General features: G+C 36.9%; 1 protein-coding gene across 4 annotated transcripts in view; it reads left to right on the top strand.

Moving 5' to 3' along the window:
- The window catches only part of P4HA1 (prolyl 4-hydroxylase subunit alpha 1), an 89,205-nt gene extending 77,341 nt beyond the window's left edge, over positions 1-11,864 (top strand). For all 4 annotated transcript variants that reach the window (XM_049645200.1, XM_049645199.1, XM_049645201.1 and 1 more), the window contains 5 exons: positions 1,803-1,852; positions 4,821-4,886; positions 8,704-8,772; positions 9,282-9,378; positions 10,792-11,864. In XM_049645200.1, the coding sequence (XP_049501157.1) occupies positions 1,803-1,852; positions 4,821-4,886; positions 8,704-8,772; positions 9,282-9,378; positions 10,792-10,862 (353 nt within the window). In that variant the 3' untranslated portion in view covers positions 10,863-11,864. The remainder of the gene's footprint in view (positions 1-1,802; positions 1,853-4,820; positions 4,887-8,703; positions 8,773-9,281; positions 9,379-10,791) is intronic.
- The last annotated feature ends 4,458 nt before the right edge of the window (positions 11,865-16,322 follow it).

Genomic DNA, 16,322 nt, shown 5'->3' with positions numbered 1-16,322 from the left:
TGAAGTCAGATGCTTAACCGACTGAGCCACCCAGGCACCCCACCAGCATCATGTATTTAAAAACTACTCTTCCCTATTGAATTGTCTGGGTAATCTTTATTGTGAATATTGAGAATTAAGGTGCTTTATATCTTTGTAAACACTTATCAAGGATAGTTTAAACATTCCTTCTTATTGTGAAATTTGGGGCACCTGGGTAGTGCAGTGGGTTGAAAGATTTTTTTTCCAATATCATTTCTTCCTTCCTCCAAGACATCTTTATCCTTTCCATCACAATCACTTTCCTTATGTCGGTAAGTTTGCCTTCACCACGTTCCTCTGCCTGCATAGCTAGAGTTTCTTGACCTGCACAAGTGGAAGCATTCCCCTTGTCATTTTTTTTCTATATTGCCATTTAAGTTTGATTTGAATTTTACTTAGAGCATTATTACTTTCCCTTTTTCTGCTGTACATTGTCTTTGTTAGCCATTTGCCTCTTCCAGCTATTCATTTTTGTAAAATATCACATGAGTTTTCACTGGGAGATAAGGAGGCAACACAACTACATACTTTGGTGTCTGTGCATGAATTAACAGATGTGCAGTGACCAATCACTGATGGACTTTGAAAGAAGTGATATGATTGGTCATTCATCATGATGTGCAATTGTTACTTACATCGTAATTTGTGGACTAAAGTGCTAGCAGCAACATTTGTACTTTATGCAATTTCTCATAGTCAATATGTTTTGGTGACTGAAATTTAAACTATGTTGTTGGAACTTTGGTGTTAATGAGTAGCTAAACCATTAGATGTGTGCCTTTTGGAACTGTGCAAAAGCAGGATATCCTATATTTAAATTGCTTAATTAAGTTGCCATTTATTCCATGGTAATCTACAATTTCCTTGGTATTCATTATATTACTAAAAGGTCTTGTATGTATCTTTTTCTTTCCTGATCTGTGTTTATTCTCATCTGCCTAACCCTCACAGGATCTTTCAGGCTATGTGATACAGTTTTACTTAATACGTTGATTCAACCCAATGTGTCTACAATATAAGGAGTAAAATATCCAGAGTAATAATAATTCACATAGGACTTGGACTTTGCTGTGGGCAACACTCTTTTAATTATGTTTTTCTTTCATTTCATTGGTAGTGCTCTTTAAATTACATTCTCCTTTCATTGTGTCATATTGGGATACAAGGAGGGAGGTAAGGGAAGGCATCATTCTCCTTAATTTATAAATAAGAAAACTGAGATTGTATTCAGAATTACATATATTGTAACTAAGAAAGCTAGAATTTAAACTCAGACCAGACACTTTTTTACTCTTTTGCTGCTTCCCACTGGGACATTGTCATTACCGATTAAAATTGTAGGAAGATATTTTATTAAAATTGATTGGGAGTTTCCCAGAATTTGGGGCTTTGGAAAACATGAGTCTTGATTTAAATTCCAAAGATAAGTGTTTAGTAAAAATTAATAATAGAAATCTCAAAACTCTAATTCTATAATATTTTAATTCTAAACATTTAAAAATTCTGATTCAAATTTTAGTTTATATATTAGAGGAAAACATGTACTTCAAAATTTGCTAAAAGAAGGCATATTAACTAAGGTTCTTAAATATATAGTAGCTATCCTTAGTTTTTTATCCTTGGTTCCTTAGGAACTGTCATTGATTTCAACTGCTTTGCTTCTAATTTCTCTAGAAGTACCTAACCATATCATGTAAGAGGCCAAAATAGGACTTACAGATTTTTTGAATAGTAATCTTGATTTTTTTTTAATGCATGCTTTCTTCCTCTTCTTCAGGTAGCAAATTATGGAGTTGGAGGACAATATGAACCCCATTTTGATTTTGCACGGGTAAGTTTAAAAAAAAAAAAAGGAGAATGTAGGAGTTCTAACTGAAGCTTAGGCATGACATGTTAATTCTGTTCTTTTAGTAGTAAAAATTCATAGCCTGTTTGCAATTTGTGGAAGCATGGTGGAATAGACATTCTATAAAATCTTTTTAGCAGTAACAAAACAAAACAAAACCCCTAGATGTTAAAAAAAAATTTAGGATACTTTTAAATGCATTGCTGAGACTGGAAGAAAGTAAAGGAAATTCCCAATTCCCAAAATGAACAAAGAAAACCTAGAAACTAAAATTAGAGTTAAAGGGGGGCTGGGCCAAAAAAGCTGAAGCTGAAAGCATTTGTCTCCAGGAATCTAGAGCTTTGAGGATTGATGGCTGTGTGAGAGGACCTGCCACTGTGCAGGCTACTGAACTTGAGACCGATGCATAAAACCTGAATCTCCAAAAGGATTATACCCTCAGAGAAAGAAAGAATAGCCTTGAAAAGAATCTGCTTGGAGTCAGGAACCTTAAGGAGAGTTGCCTCTCATCATCCAGGTGGGCATGGAATATGTATGAGAGCCTCTTCTGGGAGTTTGAAAGCCTAGGCCTGCTCTCACGTGAACCTTTTATTTTGAATTTCACTACCCTGAAAGAGGAGAAATTAAAGTTGTTCATTTAGGTAGTGCTTCTTGGTACCTGGCAGAGACAAACTCATGTCCTCCCTGAAGACAGGCATCTTTATTCTAGTACCTCAAGAGTTTTAAAGATTAAGGTCAGCCAAATACAAACTCATTAAAAAAAAAAAAAACTGGTAATAAGACACCATTGGTGAGACTAAAGTGACCAACAGATTTAGAAGCCCCAGGATGTTAGGTACTTGAATAATCAGAGAATATAAAATAACTGTATAGTAGTTTTAAAAATAAAAGGATAAAAATTAATAAACTCTCAAAATGATTTAACATATTTGAAAAATAGAAGCTCTAGGTAGAAAAAAGTAATTGTTGAAAATTTAAAGTTTGATGGATAAATTAAAACAGATTAGAGAGGGGTGCCTGGGTGGCTCAGTTGGTTGAGCATCCAACTTCGGCTCAGGTCATGAATTCATGGGTCCTAGGTTCAAGCCCCACATTGGGCTCTGTGCTGATAGTGCAGAGCCTGCTTGGGATCCTGTCTCTCCTCTCTCTCTCTCTCCTTCTCTCTCCTTCTCTCTCTCTCTGTGTCCCTCCCCCACTCATGCTTTCTCTCTCAAATAAATAAACTTAAAAAACAGAGACAGTTGAAGTACATTAGTGAATGAATTGGTAAATCTGAAGAAATTATAAGAATACATTAAGAGACAAGATAAAAAATACAAAACAGATGTAGAGAGACACTGGAGAATATATAATATGAAAGCAGTTTGCTAAAAAGCTGTCCTTTACCAAGTACTACTCTTGCTTAAGATTAATAAATATTAACCTTACTTTTTTCACATTAAGCTATAAATTATACATTATACAAGTATACAAGTCCTCATTAAGCTTTATCATAAATACATGAATTCTAAGAACTGTCTCCGGCATTTTAATAAACTTCTTGATCTGTCATTTTAAAAATAAGAGTACATTTTTTTGAAGGAAAACAGCCTATATTGTGTCATGGCCCTTGACTAGCTTAAATCCCAGAATTGTACTCTTTTTCTGTATAGGCCAGCAAGGAATATATTTTTAGTCTTTCCCTTCTTTTTTCAATTATTGAAAAATGTCTGAGAGTCTTGAATGATGTGAAAGAGTACAGTTCAAGCTCTGACATTAGTGCAACTAAATTTTTTTCTTAGTTTTTTATTTTGAAATAATTACAGATTCCTAGGAAGTTGCAAGGAAATGTACAGGGAGGTCCTATGAACCCTTCCCTCAGCCTCCCCCCATGTTAACATCTTGCATTACTGTAGTTGACTATCAAAACCAAGAAATATGCATTGGCACAAGACACGGAGCTATTTCATATTTCACCAGTTCTATTTGCACTAATTTTGTGTGTATCTATGCAGTTTTATTACATGTGTAACTTTGTGAAAGTACCACACAATCAGGATGCATAACTGCACCATGACTGCAAGACTCCCTTACAGTCCTGCTCTTATAGCTGCACATACCCTTCTGCTTCCCATCCCTTAACTGCTGGTAGCTGCTAATCTGTTCTTTGTAATTATCATTTCAGAAATGTTATATAGATGTTATATGCAGTATGTATCTCTTTTCACTCAGCAGCATAATTCCTCTGAGGTTAGTGGAGTTCTTAAAGAATGTGTCAGTAGTGTGTTCTTTTTTATTGCTCAGTAGGAGTTTACAGTATAGACACACCACAGTTGGTTAATTGTTCATCCTTTGAAGGACAGTAAGGTAGTTTCCAGTTTGGGGCTATTACCAATAAAGATGTGTATAAATTTCTGTGTGAAAAATACATTTTCATTTTTCTGGGATAACTGCCAAGAGACTGTATTGTATTTTAATTTAGATTTAAATAGCTAGATGTGAATTGTCCAGCCAGATTAAAGTGCTGACTGTCCAAAAGAATGACAAGCATAGTAGCAGTAAACATTTGAATGAACCATGAGTTCAATTTAAATCTCAAGGTAAATTCTTTACCTGCAGAGAATAGAGTTCATGAATGTAGCTAAGAGGCTCTTTCCCCCCTGCCCCTTTGGAAGCTAAAACTATAGGCATTAATTAATAATCTGTGGATAGTAGATACTGATTTTCGTTATTTAGGCTAATAAATATAGGTCCCCCCTACCCGCAGTGGTCTTATCAAAAGTATTCACTGTACAATCTGAGTCAACAACCAACAAGTATTTGAGTGCTTGCTGTATATCATGCACTAGACATTATAAACGAACCTTTTGGGTTTTTTTGGCATACCCTTAAGCATATTACTGGTATTTAGTGCCACTGGATAATTTGCATTCCTGAATTTTATACCATTGAATTTGTTGTGTTTTATTCACAGAAAGATGAACCAGATGCTTTCAAAGAGCTGGGGACAGGAAATAGAATTGCTACATGGCTGTTTTATGTAAGTTATAGCTAAAAAAAAATTTTTTTTGCTAAAATTTTTAAGTTGGGATTTTTATCACATGATGTTTATTTTGATGTTCAGATGTCTGTTTTCCTTAGCTCTTATTTAACATCCTAATTTAAAGTTTTTACAACTGAGTAAGTGGAGGGTTTTTGCATTTGTAACTTTTTCAGATAGTAATTTTAACTTATTACTAACAGTCTCAGGGCACCTGGGTGGCTCAGTCTGTTGAGCATCTGACTCTTGATTTTGGGTCAGGTCATGATTTCACGCTTTGTGAGTTTGAGCCCCATATTGGGCTCTGCGCTGACAGTGCAGAGCCTGCTTGGGATTCTCTCTCCCTCTCTCTCTGTTTCTCCCCCATTTGTGCTCTTCTCTCTCTCTTTAAATAAATAAATAAACTTAAAAATATAAAAAAATTAATATTACTAACAGTCTATTTGGAGACAATCATTGTGGATATTTTGGTGTATGGACTGTTCATATGTGTATATAGGCATCTCTGTATATATTCACACACATTTAATAAACTTTCCTTTTGAATTTTTTATTGATACATATAAGAAAAGTATACAAATCCTAAGTACTATAACCTGAAATTTTCACAAAGTGAATACATCTGGTGTAAGCAGCTAAATCTAGAAAGCACGTTATAGCATCCTGGAAGCCCCATTAAGGGTAACCATTTTCACATTGTTTAGTAAAATTTCAAAACAGTATGATCATTATTTTTAAAATTGTTTATATACCGGGGCACCTGGTGGCTCAGTTGGTTAAGAGTCTGACTCTTGATTTCTGCTCAGGTCATGGGCTCACAGTTGGTGAGTTCAAGTCCCTCATTGTGAGTTCCCTGCTTGGGAATCTCTGCCTGCCCCCTGCTCGTGCACCTGCACGCTCTCTCTTTCCCAAAAGAAATAAACATATAAAAAAAATTAAACTTTGGTCATAATATTTGCCCCAGTTATCTTTTGTTGCATAACAAATCACCCCAAAACTGAATAGATTAAAATAACTATTTTTATGTCTCATGGTTGTAAGGTGGGCTTCACTCCTGGTTCTTGCTGTGGATCATTCATGCATCTGTAGTCAGTTGATGACTGGCACTGGGGTCATCTTGAAGGCTGAGGTTGAGGCTGGCTTTGGCCAGAGTACCTGCATGTGGTCTGGGCTTCCTCCCAGCATGGTGACTAGATTGCAAGAGCAAGTATCTCTGCAAAAAGCAAGGCTGAAGTGCATGGCATTTTTATTACCTACCTTCAGAAGTCAAATAATGTCACTTCTCCTGGCTTTTATTAATCAAGGCAATTACAAAGATCTGCCAAGTTTCAAGGGGAGGAGATATGGACCCTACCACTCAATAAGAATGTCTGTGTCACATAAACAGAACATGTAGGACAGGGAATACTGGGAAATAGTATATTTGGAAAATATAACCTTCTACAATGTTGTAACCTTTGTTAACTTCAAAAGATGAATTTTAAGTCTAGACATAAATTTTGCTTATTTCATTGTTTTGTCCACCCCCTAACCCATTTGAATGATATGAAAATGGCATCTCTTTTTGCTGTTTATCTCACTCCCTACCAAAATTTGTGTATCTCTGCTCAGTCTCATTTTCCTTCTTCATTGCTTCCTGCTACCTTCCCTATTTGTCTTTTACTTTTTTCTTCCATTCTTCTCTCTCTCCTTCCCTCTTTGCAACCCACCTTTTCACCTTCCTACCTCATCACCCTCCTTCCCTCTTACAATCTTATCTGTTTCTAAAAAGATTTAAGATACCATAAAAAAAGGATTTAAGCACTGTAATAAAAAGGATTTAGGATTAAAAAAGAATTTGAGACATATAATGTTAGTTAAAGATGAGAGAAAATTATTACAAAGGGAAAACCAGGAGAGACGATGATACATTATACAAAATTCATGCTGTGAAATCTTGTATACTTTTTAGAAGTGAGTTCTCCATAATTGTACCAATTTATATCCTACCTTTAAGCGTGATATGTTTGTTAACCTTTTGGTCTGTACATCTTTCACTTATTATATTGGCAGTTATTGTGGTTTTAGTTTGTATTATTAGAGAGGTTGGTCATCTCTTCTGATGTTTGAGACATTAAACTTTTTTTTGCTTTTATGAATATTGATGCTATACATTATTTGGTCCAATATCCATAAATATTAGATTATTTGACCATTAGATTATATGTTTGATTAGATCAGTAATTTTGCCCCCCACCCCCTGCCATTGTTTATTGTCCTACATGGTCCATTTAGCACAACTTTTTCATTTCTTCAAAGTTAGCTCTTGGCTCCAGTGGATGTATTCATCATAGTACAATATCCTTCTTTATCTCAGTGCTTTTATTTTTATTTAAACTGTGTCCGATATTAAGATCAAATTCTATTTTCTTTGGTATAGCATTTGCCTGGCAATCTTTTTGTTTCAAGGCTTCTTGTTTTAGATGTGACTCTTGGATATAGCACAGTTGGGTTTTGCTTTGTGATACAGTCTTTGTATATACGTTCTACTTACGTTGCTTGTGAAAAAATCTTCACTGCATGATTGGTTTCCTGTCTCATTTTGTCCATGTGATCCCTTAATTTGGAAGATTTGTGTTTTACATTTAAAAATTCCAAATTTTAATTCTGGTATAATTAACGTACAGTGTGATATTAATTTCAGCTCTACCATTTAGTGATTCAACACTTACATACAACACCTGGTGCTTATCACAAGTGCACTCCCAAATCCCCTTTACCTGTTTACCAGAGTGGAGGGGGGATGGATGGGTAAATCATCGGTTTGTTCTCTACAGTTAGAAGTCTGTTTCATGGTTTGTCTCTTTTGTTCCTTTGTTTCGTTTCTTAAATTCCACATATGAGTGAAATCATACAGTATTTGTCTTTCTCTGGCAGACTTATTTTGCTTAACATAATACTCTCTAGATCCATCCATGTTGTTGCAAATGGCAAGCTTTCATTTTGTATGGCTGAATAATATTCCGTTGTATATATAGACCACATCTTCCTTATCCTTTCATCAGTGGACACTTGAGCTGTTTCCATAATTTGGCTGTTGTAAATAATGCTGCGATAAACATAAGGGTGCCTACATCCTTTTGAATTAGTGTTTTCATTTTCTTTGGGTAAATACCCAGTAGGAGCACCTGCTATAAATGCTGTAGACATTAAAGCTGAGCAATGAACAAAATAGATGAAAATTCCTGCCCCCATGGAGATTATATTCTAGTGCAATAAATACATAATTATACCCTTGTATTACTTGATTTGATTTTAAATCCTTTTTTTTTTTTTTTTTTTTTTTACCTCTGGCTATAAAAGAAATAGCTATAAAAGACATCCCTATCTCCCTTCCTGACTTTATCATTTCTTTTACTTTTATTTTTTTTAAATGTAAGTATATAAATCTAGAATAGAACAGCATCTTTGTTTGTTTAAAAACTGAGTAGCATGGGGGCACCTGGGTGGCTCACTTGGTTGAGCGTCCAACTCTTGGTTTCGACTCAGGTCATGACCTCACAGTTTCGTGGGTTTGAGCCCTGTATTAGGCTGAGCACTGACAGTGTGGATGGAGCCTGCTTGGGATTCTCTCTCTCTGCCGCTCCCTCACTCACATTGTCTCAAATAAATAAGTAATAAATAAATATAAAAAAACCTGAATAGCCTGCACAAACTATCTATGTAAATAGAAGTCCAGATGTTCTCATATCCTCTGCAGTATCATGCCTTCCTCACAATGGCATATTTAACTTTATTATAACAGTGCTTCTGATAATACTGTCTGCAATTCTTACAGATGAGTGATGTGTCAGCAGGAGGAGCCACTGTTTTTCCTGAAGTAGGAGCTAGTGTTTGGCCCAAAAAGGTAAACTTGGTTCATTTGTTATTTTAGTTTTGTGGGTCTGTTTTTTTTTTCCCTGAGGAAGAGATGCACCTTTGTTTCACAGTCTAATTAATGAATAACATTTTTAAAGATAGAGATAATGTAGTCCTTAAGTATATTAGGTAAAATTTTAAATATGTTTATGGTACACTTTACAATGATTACCTAGAAATAATGAACAACCAAGGATTAGTACTCAAAAGTTTGCATTTCTGAAATGGGTTCCATATGATGGAACCTCCATCTTACTACTGTAAGATTTGTTAGCTTTGTTTTGGCAAATCCCCTTTGTCAGGCAGCTTTGTGGTATTGACATTTTCATGTGATTACCAAAATTTTGTAAAGATTTAGTCATATTTTCAGAATTTTATTAGAGAAGATATAATGCTGCCATGGAGGAGTAATTCCACAGGAACAGAGGAAAATTTAATTACTACAAAAAGTGATAACCTATATCTTATTTGGAGATAATTTTGTATTATTCTCCACAGGGAACTGCTGTTTTCTGGTATAATCTGTTTGCCAGTGGAGAAGGAGATTACAGTACACGGCATGCGGCCTGTCCAGTGCTAGTTGGAAACAAATGGGGTAAATATTTCCTATATTCTCTTTTGTCTCATATTTTGAAATTAGGGTAGTCTATATCTTAAAAAGAAAACAAAACTCCTAACACTGAAAGGGATTCAACCAACCAAGTTTCTGATTTTAATATAAATTTACTTTCAATAGATCAGAATTCTGATGACAGATTTTAACAGTAGTCCCGCTTCTTGACTCAAAGTTGAATAAGACAGTGTCTTTCCCTCAAGGAGTGTACAGTTGTCTGAGACACACTAATGGATAAATCAGAATATAGTGTAGTACACACTAATACAGAGATGTATACAGAAGATGATGACTCCTTATAGTTGGGAGGCTTCTTCAAAGCTTAATTTTAAAATTTGGTCTTGAAGAGAGAGCAGTATGTTTTCCAGGCACGTCAGGGACCAGGGCCAGGACTAGTGTGAGGCTAGAGAGGCACTCAGGGTCAGGGTCATGCTAGTTTTTAATGTGGCCAGTCATAAAGAAATAGAAGCAGGTGAATTTATTTTTATACATATTATTTAACCCCATAAATCCTTTTCAATATGTGTCACTAGCCACATTTCAGGTACTTAGTAGCCACATGTGTCTAGTGGCTACTGTCTCAGGCATAGCAGGACTAAGGAGTGACACCTGATTGTTAGGATTTTAAAAACCTTCTTTGATGATTATAATGTTTGAGAATCACTGGACTAGAATGAGGCTAGTGGAGATCAGTTTAGAAGGCTCTTTTACATTGTCTAAGTGGGTGATGATGAAAACCTGGACTATGGTAGTAGCAAAAGGATTGGAGAGTAAAGAGACTGAAGAGATATATAAGGAAAAGTGGCAGGCTTTGATGAATGATAGATGGGATATAGGAGTTGAGAAAGATAAGAGTAATTATGGGTCCTAGTTTACTTTGTACATGTTGAAGCCATCGATTGGGTTCTATGATAAAGAAGGAGTAGAAAATTCTGTTTGAGTTACATTAAAAAGCAGTATCTTGGAATCAAGGAAATTTAATGAGCACATAATAGTAGTGATTGATTGTAGAATTGTTCCTGTACGGTGGAGGCTTTGTGTTCATCTCTAAAATGTCCCTGTATTAGAGATAGTATTTTTGCAAACAGGTAAAACAATGTTCTGTCTCTACCTACATCTTCATTCCAATTGCATTTCATTTCAAGATTTACATTAAATATCAGAAACTTTAGGAAATGCACATACGTAGACTCTCATGTGCTTCCAACATTTAGCGGAGTTTTGTGTGTGTGTGTGTTTTTTTTTTTTAAATAGAGTGCCTAGGTACCATCTGCCTTCATCTTATTTTGGTCTTGAACTTTTAGCTCATGTAGAAACTTTGTTATAGGCCTAGTTCTTACAAGTGAATTAAACTTTAGATAGTGGAGAATATTAATGTATTTTTTTCTCTCACAGTATCTAATAAATGGCTCCATGAACGTGGACAAGAATTTCGAAGACCATGCACCTTATCAGAATTGGAATGACAAATAGGCTTCCCTTCCTCTCCTGCTATACTCTAATGTGTCTGATATGCACATTTCCCAGTCTTAACTTTCAAGAGTTTACAATTGACTAACACTCCATGATTGGTTTCAGTCATGAACCTCATCCCATGTTTCATCTGTGGACAATCACTAACTTTGTGGGGTTTTTTTCCTTTTAAAAGTAACACTAAATCACCATATTGTACATATAAACCTTTAAAGTTCAGTTGGTATCACAGAGGATAAAGCAAGGTAGAGTTAAAAAATAAGGAATTTTTACATTTATATCTTAAAGAACTTCTTGGTTGGATTAAAAAAAAAACACTTTATGCATCTGATTATAGTATTTCACTACATCTCAGTTGGTAGGGGGTAGGCTAGAATGGGCCATGTGATTATAAGCCTTATAGTTTGGACCTAGGTATTACATTTACCTAGTCTTATTTTCTGGATCTGCCTAAAGACTAGGAGTAAGCTAGACCTCTAATCTGGGTTCCATTTGATGTTTACCCCTCCATATGCTATTCTAAGTTGATTTTTTTTCCTCTCAAATCTTTTTAAAGAAAGTATACTGTATTTTACCAATCCCATTCTTCTCTCACAGCTCCTCTGTGGTGAATCAAATCTGCTTGAGTTAAAATAATTTGATTAAAAATGTTTTTTATTGCAAAGCCCTATATAACAACAGTGGGCCTTCTTAACTAAAATGATCATTAGTCTGTTTATTTCTCCCTTAAAATTTGCTGTTTTTTGTAATGCTAATACCTTGCCTCTTATTCCTGCTATAGCAGGGTGATGATATTGGCGTTCTGATAAAATAAATATCGTGCCTTAGGAGACTGGAAATTTTAAAATGTACAAGTCCTTTTAATGATGAGGGAATTGATAAAAAAAAGAAGAATCTTTTTTCTAAAAAAGCCAAAATGTCTGTTTTTTTTCACTTCTGAAATGTGTTGTGACAACAATGACCTATTTATGATCTTAAATCTTTTTTTAAAAATGTTTCTGTTTTCTGTGTGGTATTTTTCTTATTTGAATGTGAATGCATACTCTAGTGACAACAGGTGATTTCTATGGATGTGTGTGTGTGTGTGTGTGTGTGTGTTTTTTTGTTTTTTTTTTTTAAACACAGAGGACTTAGATCTATCCCTTTGGTTTTCATTCACTTTCATGTCACACTGTTCTGGTAGAACTCTGAACTTTCAGCCATTCAATCAATCAGAATATGTTTCCTTCAAAAGAAGCTCTACAACTTGTGGTTATAAGGTTACTATAATAATGGTACTTAAGACTTTCTCTTATCCAAAAGTGTGGTATAATATAAAGCCATGAACCCAAAGAAGTATATCAGTTGACCCTTAAAACTAACCTTTTACATTCTTATGGTGAATCTTAATTCATACAAGGGCTCTTTATCCTTTATGCACTATTTAAATATTTAAGGAAGAGTTTGGTTGTTTGGGTAAGAAGGTATTAAATCAACTGTGAAATTCCTTTCTCTCAAATACTTTGTTTCACCACAGCTATTTTAGTAAGAAATATTGGAAATGACCTTTAGTACTTTAATTTACTTAGATTTTTTTATACATGATTTTAAAAAATCCTGTTAGAAGCAATGTAAATGCAAAAGGATAGAAATAAAATGGGAGTTCAATGAATGGAAACTAACCTTTCTTACCTTATGTGTTTTAGCAAACAGAATAAAAGTAATATATATTTCGGAAGCAATGACATACTCTTACAAATTTCCTCATTCAACCTAGACTCTCTATGGGGACCAGTAAACTCTTTTCAGTATTAGATCTTACAGAACCCTCCCACATTTCCAACATTACCATTTTTCTTTCCAAATGGAAAGGAGGAAAAAAAATCCAGTAAAAAGCTTTGAGTCCAGTGGTCATTGCAATTTTTTTTTCTTATGGTGAACATTAAAATAAATGAGGGCTACATACCAACCCTGGATGCCCTGGGACACAGAAAAAAAAAAAAAAAGGCATGGTTTAAAAAAGCAACTAAAGGGGCACTTGAGTGGCTTAGGTCACAATCTCGCAGTTCATGAGATTGAGCCCCATGTTGGACTCTGCACTGACAGCACAGAGCCTGCTTGGGATTCTCTCTCTGCCCTTCCCCTGCTTCCACACATGCTCTTCCTCTAAGTAATTATTTAAAAGAGCAACTAGAATATAAAGGACCCTGCCAAAGGGTAGGAGAGCTGCTGGAACGGTCTCTGGATTAGAGGGAATGGCAAGTGCCATGGTTTATGTTCTCCCTCTACTTTGATAGCATGGATGGGAGTGGGGTCTGGGCACCCTAGCAGGCCTACTACCTTAGTGAGACCTAGGCCTCTAGCCCACACCAGCCCCAGATATCCCACCAAGGCAGCCCCAGGTGGAGCCAAGATTGGGCACACACAAAGAAACCCCTAGTGAGTGCTCACTATAGCTCCAGCCATCTTAGCAAGGTGACACAGGCCCAGAGAACCCCAGAATACTCCAAATCTGCCCACTTTGGCTCCAGATGACTTGCTAGGGCACCCATGGCACAGCACTCCAGGACCCCCTGGCCTGTGCCCACCTTGGCCCCAACACTTCAAGGTACCCTTATGTGGAATGCCCTGGAACCCCCAGGCCCACACCCTGCCTCAGCAACAGCTGCCTCTCTAGGGTACCCCCTGCACTGAGCACCTCAGGGCACCCCAGCCTGAACCCACCTCAGTTTCAGCTGTCCTACCAGGGTGTCCTCTGCACCAAGAGCCCCAGGACCATGCCAGCCCATGCCCACTTCAGCTACAGCTCACCTGCCAGGGCACACCCTCTGTGGAGTGCCCCCAGGACTCCCAGCCCACACCCAACCTTGGCTCTAGCTATCCCACCAGGGTGCCCTCTGCACAGAGCACAACAGATTCCCCAACTTGTGCCCCATCAATGTACCCTTTCCCCAGAGACCCCAGGCACCACCCCAGACTACGCCCATTTCAGCTCTGGCCATCCATTAAGGACAGACCTAGCACCCCCAGCTATGCCAGCCATTGCTTCAGCCAGAAAACCAAAGTCACCAGGTACACATAGTCTACATGGGATGACCATACACAAGACCATTATTTGAGTTTAGGAGAAGTAGCTATTCCACCTAATTCATAGAAATATACACAGTAAGTTGAGCAAAATAGGGAGACTGAGAAATGTGTTTCAAATAAAAGAACAAGACAAAACTTCAGAGAACTAAATGAAATGGAGATAAGCAATATGCCTGATAAACAGTTTAATGATAATAAAGATGCTCACTACACTAGAGAGAACAGAAGAGGTCTGTGTGAACTTGAACAAAGAAAAATATAAAAAACCAATCAGTTGAATACAATAACTGAAAAAAATACACTAAAAAGAATCAACAGATTAGCAGATGCAGAAAAATGGATCAGTGATCTCTTTTTTATTTTTTATGTCTTATTTTTGAGAGAGACAGAGCGTGAGCAGGGAAGGGGCAGAGAGATGGAGACAGAAATCTGAGGCAGGCACCAGGCTCCAAGCTATCAGCAAAGAGCCCAACATGGGGCTCAAACTCACAAACTGTGAGATTACGACCTGAGCCAAAGTCGGACGCCCAACCGACTGAGCCACCCAGGTGCCCCTGGATCAGTGATCTTAAAGGGTAATGGAAAGCAACCAAGCTGAAGAGAAAAGGAAAGAAAAAATGTTGAGGTTTATTTGAGAGAGCAAAGCGGGGGAGGAACAGAGAGAGAGAGAGAAATTCCAAGCAGGCTCCACGCTGTCAGCACAGAGCCTGATGTGGGGCTTGAACTCTCAAATTGTGAGATCATGACCTGAGCCGAAATCAATATTTGGACACTTAAGTGAGCCATCCAGGCACCCCAAGAGAAAACAATTTTTAAAAATGAGGATAGGTTAAGGGATCTCTTGGACAACATCAAGCAAATACATTATAGGGATCCCAGCAGGAGAAAAGAGAGAATAAGGTGCAGAAAACTTCTCTAACCTGAGGAAGGAAACACATCTAGGTTCAGGAAGCAGAGTCCAGCAGAAACTTTGTAGGCTAGAAGGGAGTGCTGAAAGGAAAAAACCTGCAACCAAGACTAGACTATCATTCAGAATTGGAGAAAATTTCCCAGACAAAATTTAAGGTTTATCACTACTGGGGTGCCCTGGGTAACTCGGTTAAGCATCTGACTCTTGGTTTTGGATCAGGTCATGATCTCATGGTTCATGGGATTAAACACAGAGTCTGCTTGGGATTCTCTCCCTCTCTCTCTGCCCCTCTCCAACTTGCACTCATGCTCTCCCAAAAATAAATAAATTTGGGGGGCGTCTGAGTGGCTCAGTTGGTTAAGCATCTGACTTGGGCTCAGGTCATGATCTCACCGCTTGTGAGTTTGAGCCCCACATTGGGCTCTATGCTGACAGTTCAGAGTCTGGAGCCTGCTTCGGATTCCATCTCCCTCTCTGTCTGCCTTCCCCCACTCATGCTCTCTCTCTCTCTCTCTCAAAAATAAACATTAAAAAATGTCAAAACATTTTTTAAAAAGTTTATCACTGCTAAACTGGCCTTACAAGAAATGTTGAAGGGACTTCTTTACATGTGAAAGAAAAGGCCATAATTAGAAGAAGCTTCTGAATAAAAAGATGTAAACTATGACAACACACACAGAAAACATAATGGGAAGAATAAAAAAGTTCTTTTAGGGGGCACATGGGTGGCCCAGTCAGTTAAGTGTCCAACTTCTAGTTTTGGCTCAGATCATGATCTCACAGTTCAGAGATCTCCACATTGGGCTCCATGCTGACAGAGTGAGGCTTGCTTGGGATTTGCTCTCTCCCTCTCTCTCTGCCCCTCCCCTCACAAGTAAATAAAGAAACAAGCAATAAATAATTAAAAAGAGTTCTTTTAGAATGTATTCAAACTTAGCCATCAACTCAATAAATACATATGCTTACGATATTATATATGAACCTCATGGTAACCACAAACCCCAAATCTGTGACAGATACACAAAAAATACAGAGAAAGCAAGCCAAACATAACACTGAAGAAAGGCATCAATCACAAAGCAAGAGAAGAAAGCAACAAGAACTATAAAACCAACCAGGAAACAGTTCACAAAATGGCAAGAAGTACATACTTGCCAAAAATCACTTTAAATGTAAATGGTCTAATCAAAACATATAGGGTTGGTGGAATGGATAAAAAAAAAAAAAAAAACAAAACAAAACAAAAAAACCCAAGATCTATCTGTATGCTGCCTGCAAGAGCCACGCTTAAGACTAAAGACACAGACTAAAAGCAAAAGGATAGAAAAAGGTACTGCATGCAAATAGAAGGGGGAAAAAAGCCAGGGTAGCAATACTTTTATCAGACAAAATAGACTTTAAAACAAAGACTATAACAAAAGACAAGACCATTAATAATGATAAAGAGAATCTAACAAGAGAATGTAACAGTTGT

Source organism: Panthera uncia, chromosome D2 (genome assembly GCF_023721935.1).
Source record: "Panthera uncia isolate 11264 chromosome D2, Puncia_PCG_1.0, whole genome shotgun sequence".
Lineage (NCBI taxonomy): Eukaryota > Metazoa > Chordata > Mammalia > Carnivora > Felidae > Panthera > Panthera uncia.
This window is presented reverse-complemented; position numbering and strand designations above follow the sequence as displayed.